This window comes from Rattus norvegicus, chromosome 7 (assembly GCF_021556685.1).
Source record: "Rattus norvegicus strain SHRSP/BbbUtx chromosome 7, alternate assembly SHRSP_T2T, whole genome shotgun sequence".
In the NCBI taxonomy this organism is placed as follows: Eukaryota; Metazoa; Chordata; class Mammalia; order Rodentia; family Muridae; genus Rattus; species Rattus norvegicus.
Window position 1 is genome coordinate 65,281,070 of NC_141540.1, and position 14,855 is coordinate 65,295,924.

General features: G+C 44.3%; 1 protein-coding gene across 17 annotated transcripts in view; it reads left to right on the plus strand.

Moving 5' to 3' along the window:
• The window catches only part of Grip1 (glutamate receptor interacting protein 1), a 657,804-nt gene that overhangs the window by 638,477 nt on the left and 4,472 nt on the right, over positions 1 to 14,855 (plus strand). For 11 of the 17 annotated variants that reach the window (XM_087559245.1, XM_087559244.1, XM_087559249.1 and 8 more), the window contains 2 exons: positions 5,195 to 5,341; positions 8,639 to 10,508. In XM_087559245.1, the coding sequence (XP_087415371.1) occupies positions 5,195 to 5,341; positions 8,639 to 8,866 (375 nt within the window). In that variant the 3' untranslated portion in view covers positions 8,867 to 10,508. Of the gene's footprint in view, positions 1 to 5,194; positions 5,342 to 8,638; positions 10,509 to 14,855 lie in introns of those variants that run through there. The other 6 variants (XM_087559246.1, XM_087559243.1, XM_087559254.1 and 3 more) reach the window with 2 other exon arrangements.

Consider the following 14,855-nt stretch of genomic DNA (forward strand, 5'->3'; position numbering starts at 1 on the left):
TGGCACTGTCTGTTGTTTGTTCATTTATGCATTGGTGACTGATTGCTGATTTTACACCTCAGCTGTTGTACTAGAATAAACATGACGCTGTGCGTATTTTATACGATAATTTCATTAGCATTAGGACTGTAGAGTAACTGAGTCATAGACGCAAGACCAGGGGTGGCTTCTTTACCCTTTTTTGCTCCCAAGTACAATAGGGCATTTCTATGTCTCTAGCCCACTTTAATTCTCAAATATATGACATGGAGACCTAGTAAATGTATTAACAAGCTACAGGCACTGTGCTGGGCAGATCCTCATCTATTCTAACGCTCTATGGCTACTACCTCCCACCCATGTGGTCCTTTACCTGTGATCTGATTTCTTCCCCTATGTCTCCTCATGACTCCCCTGATGACCTGACTGTGGTGAATCCTCCTGGTCCTTATCCTCTTCATCTCTTCTCTGCCTCTCTTTTCGCTTGGGATTCCCTGATTGGAATCAGAAGTCCTGCCCTCTTCTCTTTTGCCCAGCTATAGGCTGAATCAGCTCTTTATTAACCAACCAGGTGACGGAAAGAAATTTTACATCATTGAGATAGGAGATGCTCCAGATACCATGACAACGCCAATGTTCCGACCACAACCATAGCAATCAGCATCTGAATACACAGCGCACAAAACCATCCCCCAACACAGAGCTCTACTTCTACCTTCTGAGGAGCTTTCCTAGTGATAGCTACAGTGGCTGAAGTGATTTCCTTACCCCCAGCAATGTGCAGTGGGAGCCCCTTTTCTGCACATCCCTGACATCATTTTCTTTCCATCTTCAGTGATGATGACCTTTCTAACAGGGTGCTATGTCTCATCCTGCTTTTAGCTTGCATCGCCAGAGACTGGTGATGGCGCACATTCTTCCCAACGCTCGTTAGCCGCGTCTTTACTTGAGAACTGTCAGTTCAGAAGAAAACAATCGGCTCTTTAGAGACAGATACCAAAGTCTGGTGTTTGTCTAAAAATACTATCCCAAAGAATTAGAAAAGAAAGCGACTGAAGTCAATGTAGCTTGTGACAGTAGCGGCCATTCTCTGGCATCTTTACCTTACAAGACACGTCATGGTGTTTTTATTATTGCGATAGAATAACATTTCTCCCTTCTCTGTCCTCCCTCCAAACCCTCTCCATTCTCCTTCAAATTCATGGCCTCATTCATTGTTATTTCATGCAGATAGAGAGAGAAGATGGATATATATAGCTATAGATATCCCTGTTGGTTTTTATTTTATTTGGTTTTTGGTTGGTTGGTTGGTTAATTGGTTGGTTAGTTGGTTGGTTAATTGGTTGGTTGGTTGTTGGTGGTTGGTTGGTTGGTTGGTTGGTGGTTGGTTGGTTGGTTGGTTAGTTGGTGGTTGGTTGGTTGGTTGGTTGGTTGGTGGTTGGTTGGTTGGTTAGTTGGTGGTTGGTTGGTTGGTGAATTGGTTGGTTGGTTGGTTAGTAGGTGGTTGGTTGGTTGGTTGGCGAGTTGGTTGGTTGGTGAGTTGGTTAGTTGGTGGTTGGTTGGTTAGTTGTTGGTTGGTTGGTTTTTGGTTGGTTGGTGGGTTGGTTGGTTAGTTGGTGGTTGGTTGGTTGGTTTTTGGTTGGTTGATTGGTTGGTTGGTTGGTTGGTTGGTTGGTTTTGACACAAGGTTTCTATGTGTAGCCCTAGCTGTCCTGGAGTTCACTCTGTACATCAGGGTGGCCTCAAACTCACAGATATTATGCTAGCCTCAGTTTCCCAAGTACCTTGACTAAAGGCATGTACCATCACCACCCAGTGTATATATTCTTAAATATAACCTACTCTCTATATAATGTTACTGGTGTGTGCTTTCATGGGCAGCCAATTGCTGTACTCTTCCCTGGGGAAGGCCACCTCTCGCCACCCCAGCTCTCCTCAGTTGCCTGTGTAGAGTTGAGGCCTGTGGGCTTTTGCAAATCCATTTTGTCATGCCCACAAAGTGTCACCAGCATGACTGCCCAAATGTGAACTGATACTTTACTATTTTAAAAGCTGTTCTCCCAGGGCTTGAGGAGGTGGCTTACTGGGTAAGAGCACTCAAGGCTCTTCCATAGGATCCAAGTTCAATTCCCCGCACCCACACAGCAGCTCACAACCATCTATAACTGCAGTTCCTAGGTGTCTTACACTCTTTTTATGCTTCCGCAGACACCAGGGACTCACATGATGCCCATTCATTCAAACATGCAAAGTACTCATGCACATAAAACAAAATGAAACTTTAGAAAAAAGCTAGTTTTCTCTAATAAATGAGTGCAAATATCACCCATGTTATGGCCTGGGGCAAAAACACAATTACAAAAAGTCCTAAATATTTTTTAGTTTGTTTGTTTAGATTTGCAGGGGAGGGTTTTTGGATTTGGCAGTGTTGGGATGGACCTTAGGACCTTGGGCAGCCTAAGTACTCAGCTACACCCACCCAGCCTCACAAGCATTTTAAAGAAATTTACATTAAATAAAGCGGTATATAGTCAAGAAGTCAGAGCCTTGCAGTCAGTGCTCTTGCTTTGAAGGAGTTCTCCGTTTGGTTTCTCTTTGACCTTGGGTAAGTCTCTGCCCCTCTTTGAGCTTCTGTCTAAAGTCTAAATGTCCTGCTACACACACACACACACACACACACACACACACACACACACACACACACCACACACTTAGTAGGGACCATAGCATCTTGTTCCCTGTTGAAACTTCAAGTCTCTCAGACGTTATAAGGATGACGTCCAGCTTCTGTTGACTGTGTCCCTTCGGTTAGCGCCTCCACAGTCCAAAACCCAAGGTCATCAGTTACCAGGAGGTTGCAGCTGGCTTCAGTAGCAAAGGTGTGTTCTGTAGTCAGGGCCACATAGTGTCACCAGTGAGCACCTTTCCTGTCCAGCCACACTGGCAGTGGGCAGGCTTCCTGCAGAGCCCTGGAGGGCGGTCCTTTGAACCCAGTCAATCCCTTGCATTTCTCACATACATCCTCAGCCACAGCATGAGGAGTTAGCTATTCTTGAGTTATATCAGAAGGAGCCCTTTCTGTTCAGCACAAGATGCTACCATGCAACAGGAGCTTGGTTAGAATTGTGAGCTATCAGTGAACAAGAAGACAACTGCAAAAAGGATGGCTCAGCACTGACTGTTCTTCCAGAGGTCTTGAGTTCAAATCCCAGCAACCACATGGTGACTCACAACCATCTGTAATGGGATCTGATGCCCTCTCCTGGTGTGCATGAAGACAGCTTACTTGTATTCATTAAAATAAATAAATCTTGAAAATAAAAAAAGTAAAAGTAAAAATTCAAACAAATATAAATGCCTTCACTGTAGCATCAGAATAAGCATTTTGGCTGCTGATAGAGTATGCTAGTTACACACTGGGTGTCTGAATTCTGATAGACCTGGTCCCACCACTTCTGATCTTTGTGTCATTGGGCAGACTGCTTACCCTGCATAATACTAAGTTTCCTTTCCTCTAAAATTGCCAGACCGGCAGAGCTGACTGATACATAGTATTGACCCAGGAAGCTTGGTTTTTTTTTTACATTTCTATCCAGTGAAAGAAAATTCCCAAACTGACCACTCTTGTATTTCCTTCAGTAGTCTATACCTCTCTTCACTCAAATAACTGGATATAAAAATCTAAACCTGTTATAAAAGGTCAGGCTGTCTTGCTTGCCGTGTATAGCTCTGAGGGGCTTGTTTATTTCTACTATTTGACAGGAACGTGTGTGTGTGTCTGTGTGAGTGTGTGTGTGTGTGTGTGTGTGTGTGTGTGTGTGTGTGTGATTAGTTTGTGAAGTAAGCCCAAATCCTTGTTGAAGTGTGGACAGTTTTTTTGGAGGGCATCCAATAAACCTTAATAAAAACAGCATCCACCTCATAGCACACGTGACTGTGAAGTGCTGAATGAGAGAATTCAGTGTGTATTCCGTGGCCGTCTGACTCTCAGTTCTGTAGTCCAGTCCTATTCCAGGGCTCAGACCAATATGTAGAACACGCTAAGGGGTCCAGGAAACGTTTGGTCAGTGCACACATGCTATGTTTACATAGTTTGCTCTTTGTACTTCAGACTGCCTCTTGCAGGTGACCAGATGGAGAAGTGAGGCTGTGGGAAGCTATTGGGAAAGCTGCTCTCAGGTGCTGGGTGTCAACTGTACCATGGGATGGTAGACACCTTGAGCTGCTAAAACCGTTGGGCAAGTGATGCAGAAACAGCGAGGCCGAGTCCTCAAGTAATGTTTGTAATAGGAATACTTAGAGGTGTTTTCGAAGGTGTTTAGTTGAGGCTCTATGGGGTGTCTCAGCCATACTCCAATTCAAGGCTCTGGTTCAGAGGAAGAGAAGGGATGGGCAATAAGGTATTTAGCAGAGCACCAGGTTGGTGGGAGGCAGAAAAGGATTATTATTCAATATATTAGCAACTCCTGGCTTCTCTTAAACCTGGAGGCTACTCCAGGGAGATATTAGACAACCTGCCTTCTATGTCCTATACCTGATGACCATAATTTGAAAGAAGGAGGTCATGAGTCTGGGGAGGTGAGGGAGGGAGGGAAGGAGGGAGGGGTTAAAGATACTTGCTGTACAATCATGAGAACCTGAGTTCAGATCTCCAGCACCCAGGTGTGGGGTTACAGGCTTGGAACCCCAGTATTGGTTAGGGAACAGGAAGGCATAAGGGTTGACTTGAGACAAGGGAATCAATAGAGCTTGCTGGCCAGCCAGTCAGCCTTGCTGAAACATAGCAAGCTCCAGGGCTCATGAGAGACCCTGTCTCAGGAGAATAAGGCTGAAAGTGATATTAGAACAGGGTATCAAAGTATCTGACATTGTCCTCTGGCCTACACACCTGTGCACACCAAACATGTACGCGCATACGCACTACACTTTGCACATACTTTTTTTTTAAAGGAAGAGGTACAATAACCCCCCCCCCAAAAAAATGAAGACATAACTCTTCTCTTCCTTTGTCAGCTCAGGATCAGACTTTACAGATTCCAAGCATGTTCTTGGGGTATGGGCAAAGCAACAGGGTTGGTTGGCAGAAATTGACTAATGCTGACATTGCAAATCCGCCATGTGACTATGAAATTAGTTTGTGAAGCTCCTTCTTCCGAGAAACTTCAGCAGCAAGAGGTTCCCACTCAGCTAATTTTCACATTGTCACACTTTCCAGGTGACCTTATACAAAGACTCTGGCATGGAGGACTTTGGGTTCAGTGTGGCAGATGGCCTGCTGGAGAAAGGGGTGTATGTCAAAAATATCCGCCCAGCTGGGCCAGGTGATCTTGGAGGCTTGAAGCCTTATGACAGGCTCTTACAGGTAAGGCCTCAGAGGAGTTCTGAATCCTTGCCCCTGACCTACAAGCAGCAACTTCCTCCAAGTTCTCCTGCACAGTTAGACCCTTTGTTTTACCCCTTACTCTCCTGTCCTCAAACTATGGGGCAGCGGTGAACAGCTGGATAAAGAATTGTATTTCAGGGGCTGGGGATTTAGCTCAGTGGTAGAGCGCTTACCTAGGAAGCACAAGGCCCTGGGTTCGGTCCCCAGCTCCGAAAAAAAGAACCAAAAAAAAAAAGAATTGTATTTCAGCTCCCTCGATGTCCTGACACTGGGCTCAACACTGTGTTTTCCATTTGAATGTTCCTTCCTCAAACATCAGCCTACACACAGCCCTGGAGTCTACTGACCAGCCTGTGTGGTCATGGAACCTACTGACCAGCCCGGGCCAGACTGCTGGGCTTCAGAGTTGACAAACAGACCCCGTCGCAAAGACATTAAGAAAATCCAGGAAGATACAGACATCCACTTCTGAGCTGCATGGCCACGCTCACACATGTGCATGTGTGCCTGCCTATAAACAAACACATGAACATGTGCTCACAACACACACTCATACATATACACACATACATTCTTTCTCACACACACACACACATTCTCTCTCACACACATACTCACACACTCACACATTCTCTCTCACACACATACTCACACACTCATACACACTCTTACACATTCTCTCTTTCACACACACTCACATATTCACTCACACACACATACACTCACACACTCACACATTCTCTCTTACATACACTCACATTCTCTCTCACACATAAGCACACACTCACACTCTCACATTCTTTCTCTCTCACACACACTCACACATATATTCTTTCTCACATACACATACACACATTCTCTCTCACAACACCCACATTCTCTCTCACACACATACACACACACTCACATACACTCTCACACATTCTTTCTCTCTCACACACACTACTCTCACACATTCTCTCTCTCCTTTTCTCACACACATACATTCTCACACATTTTCTCTCACACACTATCTCCTCTCTCTCTCTCACACACACACACATGATCTCTCCCTCTCACACACACACACTCATACATTCTCTCACACACACACTCACACATTCTCTCTCTCACACACACACACTCAAGCATTCACGCATTTTTCTCTCACACACATACACACACACTTACACACACATACACATACTCACACACATACTCACACATTCTTTCTCTCTCTCTCTCTCTCTCTCTCTCTCTCTCTCTCACACACACACACACACACACACACACACACACACACACACACACACCACAAAGAAAAGCAGTATTATTTTGGATGAACAGGGACACCATGAGGAAGCAGGTGTTCACAGGAGAGAGCAGAGGGTGGTGGTGGTTAAAGCTGCCTGTTTTGGACCCATCCAATCCTCCATAACTTCAGCACATCGCAATGGGACATAATTTATAAGTTAGACCTTTGCTTAGACATGATATTCCATCCAGGGCTAAAGATTTCTGGAAGATGGCAGTTAGATAAAATTACCCATGATGAGCTTCTAGTCAGAAGTGGAAGAGAACCACAAAGGGAATTTTGAGCATTAGGAAGCATGGAAGGACAATGGGAAACTGCAGACCAGTGGCTCTTAACCTTTCTAATACTACAACCCTTTAATTCAGCTCCTCAGGCTGTGGTGACCCCAACTATAAAATCATTTCCACTGCTTCTTCATAACTGTAACTTTGCTACTTAATGAATAGTAAGTCAACATCTGAGCTTTATGGTGCTCTTAGGAAATCCTTAAGAAAGAATCCACTGACCCCCAAAAGGGTTATGACTCACGGGTTGAGAACCACTGCAGTGAGGATCAAAGCAAGCAGAGTATGTCATGAGAAACAAGATCTGGGGCCCCAGCTTCTAGAACTAGAATTAATTAATTGGGCTTCTCATACCTGAGTAGCCAACAAATGTGGGTTAATGGGCAGCAATAGGGGGTCAGGCCTTTGACCTAGAGAACAGTTTAAAGATGAGTTCTCCCAGTTGTCTCGATAATGGGGGCCCTACGGTGGGACACGCATTTATGGAAGAGGTGCCGGTGGCTCTTGTCCAGTTTATGCTGCCTATGGTCCATGCCTCAGTTCTCCCCACAACCTTGGGAAGGAAGCCAGGCCTGGGGTGGGGGATGGGGGCAGGGGGGAGGTCCTTGAGTCTTCAGACAGAAAGTGCAAGTGTAACACACACTTCTGTAACAGTTTGATGTTGCACACTTACGATCTTGGACAAGGAAAGCATCATGAGCCAGCAGGGCAGTGCCCTAGTCACACAGACAGGAATGAAGAGTAAGGAAGAGAGATTAGGTGGCAGCTGGCAATTCTTACCAGGAGATTTAATGTCTGAGGGCAAATGTCTGAGTGGTCCATCAAAGGAGCAGGGTAAACAGGAAGCAGCCAGAGAAAAGGCAAGCACTCCTCTAAGTGTGTTTCTGTAGCCACCAGTTCAAGACACAGGCCAGGTGTTCTCAGGCCAGGGCCACTGACACCGTGCCACCATTCATTACATCAATGGAGGCCCAAGGGGCAGGCAGGCAGGAGTCCAGAGCAGTAGACTGCTGACAGCCAAGAAGGCTGAGGACTCTACAGCTCCTGGAGTTGAAACTGGGTCTAAGTGACCAACACTTGTCCTCCGAACAGGGACTTGGGAGGTAGTGGGTAGGATGGGAAGTCAGGACTGAGAGTTGAATGCAAGGGATTTTAACAAGTTTTGCTCTTGGGCTAGGAATATAGACAGCTCCATAGAGTGTTAGTCTAGCATGTGCGACCTCCACCCCCCACACTAGCTCCAATATCCAGGGTTAAAAGAGGATTAAAGAGGAGTGCCGAAACTATGCATAAATTGAGATGGGTTCATCTTTAACTGAGGGAGCTCGGCATCACGGTAGCCAAACTACCTGGAACCACATCCTCGGGAAACGCCTACCCACTGCTGGTCAAAAGCAAAGCAATTCACCACCCTACGCTTTCCTTTCTACCAGTGTAAACCAGCGTAACATCCGGCAGTAGGAGACTTTGGGAGAGATGGCCTTCCTGTGGGGACAGGAGGATGGATGGTGTCTTGCTCTTCGGCTCCCCATGGGCAGTTGCAGAGGGTAGTGAACCAATAGCCTTGTCCCTGGGTGACCCAACTGAGGGGGAGGGGACCCCTCGACACGGCCCACCTTCAGAACTAAGCCACTTGCCTCTGGGTTTGGGAGCGGTGGCTGCAACGGTCATTGAAAACGGATCTTCTTGGCCTGGCAGGTTAACCACGTCCGAACGAGAGACTTCGACTGCTGCCTGGTGGTGCCCCTCATAGCCGAATCCGGTAACAAGCTGGACCTGGTTATTAGCAGAAACCCGCTGGCCTCCCAGAAGTCGATAGAACAGCCGGCTCTGCCCAGTGACTGGAGCGAACAGAACAGCGCTTTCTTCCAGCAGCCCAGCCACGGTGGTAACCTAGAGACACGAGAACCCACTAACACATTATAGCATTACTTTTATAAAGCAGGACGAAAGACGATATCTACATGGTGCTAAAACAAAACAGAACAGAACAGAACAGAACAGAACAGAACAGAACAGAACAGAACAGAACAACCCTTTAAGATTTCTGTGACAGCTGAAGCACAGAGAATCACGTGGCATTAATGCAAGCACAGGGGTCTTTTAAATCTCCCTCATAGCTCATGTTCTCATCCCTTCCCAACTAGAAGAGGTTTCTTTTAGGATGACCACTCTGTTAACTGGCGGGTCCTTCTCTGCCGGGGGTGGGGAGGCCCCATCGGTAGACAATAAAGAGGAAGGCAGCCCACCCCTTCCCCCACCCCAATCAAGATCAGAGGAAACTTTTTACAATTCACCTTACTGTCACTTTTTACAGAGAGAAACATCCCTTTGAAAATATTCTCTATGGTAATTTCCTGAATGGAATAAGTTTCTTACTATAACGTCATTAGTGTAAGAACACGATCAATATGGATTTACACATAGCTGGCCCTGCTAGGGGAGCTAGGATGGGTGAATGGCTAGGCCTGCCGCGGTGGGAGGGGCACAGGTATAACATTAGGTTTTCTTAAAATATTTCAGCAACAGTGCACGTTGGAGACCATAATAGGTGGTGGTAAATGTTTCGCCCAAATATAGGAATGATTTTAACTAAGATGTATGCTATTCCCTATGCAACAGATGATCAAACAGGATATGTCTTGTGACCTGTTTTTTTTTTCCCTTAAGGACACATTCTTTTTTTTTTTTTTAATAGCTGAAAAAAATCTCTGGTAATGAATTAGAGTGTGTAGTAACACTGAGCATTAGTGATATGATCCTATTTTTAAAATCCAAGACTAAGAATTTAAGGAGTGAAGAGTCTAATGAAATGAGATTCACTTTCTGGGTAGGCAAACAGAACTCATGCAGCTCAGAAGTCTGCAGACTGCTACACCGAGGGGTGCACAGCACAATGACTTAAGGACGACGACGATTTTGTTCTGAGTCACGCCACTTGCTTAACTTGTAAATACATTTTCACAAAGCTCATTGCCAATCACTGTCCCCCAAAGCAATAAACTGTGACAGTTGCTTTAAATGTCCGTGGGCAACTGTTTTCATTTGTTCAGATATTTTGAATAGCTACACTAATAACTGTTATTTGGTAGATATTTAAAGAAAAATAACTAGATCTGTATATTGATGGTAGAATGTCAAAACAATTCTTTCCCAAACATGTTCATTTTGGTCACTAATACAACTAACTGCACAGGCAAAACATCGAAACACTGTGTCCTTTGTTTAAGGGAAATGATTCATCTTTCTTTTTTGTGCAAAGAAATATATAATTTCAGACACATTTCAGAACCGCCAGGGCAAAGAAAGTATAGAACAGAATCATGTTAAGAAAAAAAAATCATGAGTCACTTAAATATGTATTTTTGTTTGTAACAAACAAGTATTAAACTGTAAAGTATTTTTGTACAAATTTAATACTTTAATAGCATGGTATTTATCGTCTATGTATGGTTTTGGGGAATTCGAAATTGTTGCAAATATTTGTATTGAAAAAAAAAAACCCTCTACCAAATGGAATAAATGGTGATTTTAAAAAGCCAAAATAAAAAAAAAAAAGTGACCTGCATGTTTGGTGCATTGAGTGTGATTCAGTGTCTGGCCTGAGTGCTACTCAGAGTCTATCTCCACAGCTTCCCAAAGGAAGAAAGTGTCCCATCAACTTGAAAACCGCTCTGGAGGCATGAGAATGCGCTTCAGGTCAGGTGTGGGGTGGCACAGGAGCTCCAGTACTCATAGGGTGGCGTGGGACTCACCTCCCGGAAGCCAGCTTCCCCACTTGAAGGTCAGTACAGCAAAGAGACTACAGAACACGCCTTTAAATATGCAAGAGAGGCCGGAGAACTCACACACAGCAACCCAGTCAAATCCAATGCCACATTCACCTTAGGGGACAAAGGTGGTTCCCAACTCAAGGGTGCACCATCTGCCCTTAGGGAGATATGACACGCGTTCCTTGAGGCACACTTAGGTTAATGATTAAAGGTCAACTCTAAAGGTTACCTTTCAAAATCGGCATCAGTAGTCTCAGTAAGGCTTTGTGAGCTCACATTCATTTTTACATGGTTATATCCAGTGTGCACAGTGTCATATTATAAACACCTGGCAGGTACACGGCCCCAACTGAAGCTCCTTCTTTGTTTTTTTTTTTGTTTTTTTTGTTTGTTTGTTTGTTTGTTTTGTTTTTGTTTTGTTTTGTTTTGTTTTTGGCAAAACCCAAACAGTTGTTCCTATTTTGATTGCACTAAGTTCTGTGAGACAGAGATCAAGGAAAGGAAGTGTAGTGAAAGCCAATCACGTAAGTTCAGACAAATGAGAAGTGATGTCATATGAAAGACTAAGACCAGGCAGAAGCAATCGATAGAAAAGACTAAGATCAGGCAGAAGCAATCGGTACAAAATGGCCGTTGAAAACACAATGAAAGGAGAATCTGAACATCTCAGTTTTCAAATACAGTGGCCGGCTTCCACGTCAGACAGTGATTGTGGCCCTCCAGAGAGGCCAGGATGTGCAGTGCGGCAAACATTTCAGGAAGAATAAGCATCAATTCTTTACAAAGGAGAAGAGAGTGGAAACCAGTCAACTTGTTCTGTGTGACCAGTAGACCCTGATGTCAAAACCAAAGGAGACTACACACAGACTCCCATCCCTGTGACCGTAGATACCACATCCTCAGCAAGACCCTGCAAAGGGAAGCAGCACCGACTAAACCAGCAGCAGATAGCTATGGCCTGGAAGACTATTTCAGGGATGTGAAGTTGGTTTAACATCCCAAAAAACTAAAATCAGTATAAAACTAAAACCAGCGTCATCTCCCGCTTCAGTATAACGAAGGCTAAAACTACATTGACACTACAATAGAAACGGGGGGAAAAATGACAAAATTCTCTTCATGGTGAAAACGTACAAACTGGCAACAAACTAGGTCTTGGGTAAAAAGCATGACACCAAAAGCCCACCACCACCAACACGTTGGAAAAAGACTTAGTTCTTCCTCCAACGCTATTTAGATGTGAATACTCTCTCCCTTGCACAAGGCCCGTGTATTAAAGGCTTGATCTCCAGGGTAGTCCTCCAGTGCTGTGGACCTTTAGGATGCAAGGCCTTTCGGGATGTCTTCCAGTGACTAGCTGCATGCTCATGCTCTTAGAGAGGACCCTGGGGCCATGAGCCAGGTGTTCATGCAGGGAGCAGTCTGCACGTCTATACACGTCCACCATGATGAACTACCCTCACCAGAGTTAGAGACTTCAGAACCAGGAATCAAAATGAACTCTCTCTTCATAAGGTCACTGCTTCATGGTACATTAGAAAACCAACTAATACGCCTTGACATCCAGAACCCAGCAAAGAAGCACATTTTCGTCCCTTCTCTACGACAGTGTACTCAGAGGTTCAGCCAGGTCAGTGAGGCAAGAGAACAACATAGCATGCATTGGACTGGAAAGAAAGAATTAAAGTCATGTCTGCTTGCCGATGAGTCAGTCTTATACAGAAAATCCTGAGCAAGCCACCAAAAACCTACCAATATCAACCAGTTCGGCAGGATCAACATACGAAAGCCACTTGCTTCTTTAGCGTAAGAAGGGGCCAGCCAAAAATTAAGACAAGGGCTGAGGAGGCAACATAAATACTTGTCACACAAGCATGAAAACAACTGGGTGTTTGTTTTAAAGCCAGCATAGAATCCTATGCTTGTGATCGCACTGCTGGAGAGGCTGGCAGCCAAGGTTGACCTCAGGCCTCGTCCTCATGTCCATGTGCATGCTCATCTGGTCAGAGACAAAGCAAACACAAAGACAATCTCCACTTAATAATATCAAGAAGAATATAATGTTAAAAAACAAACCTAGTTTAAAAGAACTACATAAATCGACAGCTATAAGACATAGTGCTCTGGGGTTGGAGAGATGGCTCAGCTGTTAAGAGCACCCGACTGTTCTTCCAGAGGTCATGAGTTCAATTCCCAGCAACCACGTGGTGGCTCACAACCATCTGTAAAGAGATCCAATGCCCTCTTCTGGTGTGTCTGAGGACAGCTACAGTGTACTTATATATATATAATAAATGAATAAATCTTTTAAAAAAATAAAAGACATAGTGCTCTGAAACTACCAAAAGGGTGCTGATATAAATGGCAGAGCATCCTTGGAGGTCCTAAGAGTCAGAATTGAAATGAGGGAGATCCACAAACATAAAATTGTCCGTAAGGTACAAGCGCCATCAAATGCCCAACCGGCTTCTTGAAACAACAACAACAACAGCAACAACAACAACAGCCCTGGAAGCTAAAATTCATACAGAAATGCAGGGAACCCAGGTTTTGATTTTAATACTAGTACCCCTGAGGCAGAGGAAAAACGATCTATCTTGACATGGAGGCCAGCCTTGTCTCTGTAGCAAGTTCCAGGCCAACCAGGGCTCAATAGTGAGGCTGTGTCTCAAAAAGAAACTACATCAAAACCTGCGGGACCCAGGACAACTAAAACAATCTTGATAACAATCAGCAAAGGTAGAGGGGCTTGGGGTTGACTTCAGGTTGTCTAGTACCACAGTCCACAGTAATGGAGTCGGCATGAAGCCACACTGCCAACTTGTGGGATACAACCGAGAAGACACAAACACACACTCACACACGCCAGTGAGTTGTGACATGGGTTTGGAGACAATTCAATGGGGGAAAGGACAATCCTCAAAAGACAGACTCAAACAGTTGGAGAGCCATGTGCGAAAGATGACACGGGACTCCTCAGTTTACGCAAGGGCTAACTGAAAGTTTATCTAAAATCTAGACATGAATTTAAAAAAAAACTATTAAGTGCTTAGAAAAATCTCTGGACAGGCCATAATTTGTTGGCCATAACATGAAAATCGCAAGCAACAATATCTGACAAGAGACATCACTGGAATTAAAATATGCCCTTCAACGTAAAACCTTACAGAATGAGAGAAAAATGCAGGCCATATTATTTTAAAGGGCTCTGTGTAGAATATATAAGGAACTCTCAGATTTTGATATTAACCCTAATATAAAAGTCCAAAGATAGGAATAGATATTTCTCCAAAGACCTATAAAAGGGGGGGAGGGAGGGAGGGAGAGAGAGAGAGAGAACACGAACTGAAGAGAAAGCTCAGAGTAAGATCCTTTGCTGCACAAGCCAGACAAGATGAGATCAAATCCCCAGAGCCTGTGTAAAAAGGCAGATATAGTCATGCATATCTGTAACCCCAGTGTGAGAAGACAACAGAAGGCTCACTGGAGATCACTGGCTATCCGCCCAGTTCCTGGGTCGCTGAGAGACCCTGACTCAAGATTAAAGCTGAGGGATTGAGCAGAACACTCAAAAGTTCTCCTTCATGCTCAAACAGATGCATATACCTCCACAATGCACGCACACACAGGTACACATGTACCATATACATATATCATCTTCACACACAGATACTATATACACATGCACATACACACACATACAGTATACACATATACCAGATATACACATACATAATATATACCACACACATACACCATATTCACACTTAGATACCACAACTTGCACACACACACATAACACACATGGGTACATATATACCATTCATATGTTCTCTATTCACTCAAAGACACCATATGCACATGTACGCACATGTAAACATATACTATATGAATACATCAGATACATATAAACACACATGTTCATGTATGCCATATACATACACCATATTCACACAGGCACCATACAAACATGCATGCACATACACATAAGTATAAATATACCACACACATACACCATATTCACACACATGTACATACACATGCAAACACACACTATTTGGAGACATTTGAATTCTCATAACTACCAGTGAGAATGCAAACTGCTAACTGCTTAAGAATCTAAGGCAGGGGTTGGGGATTTT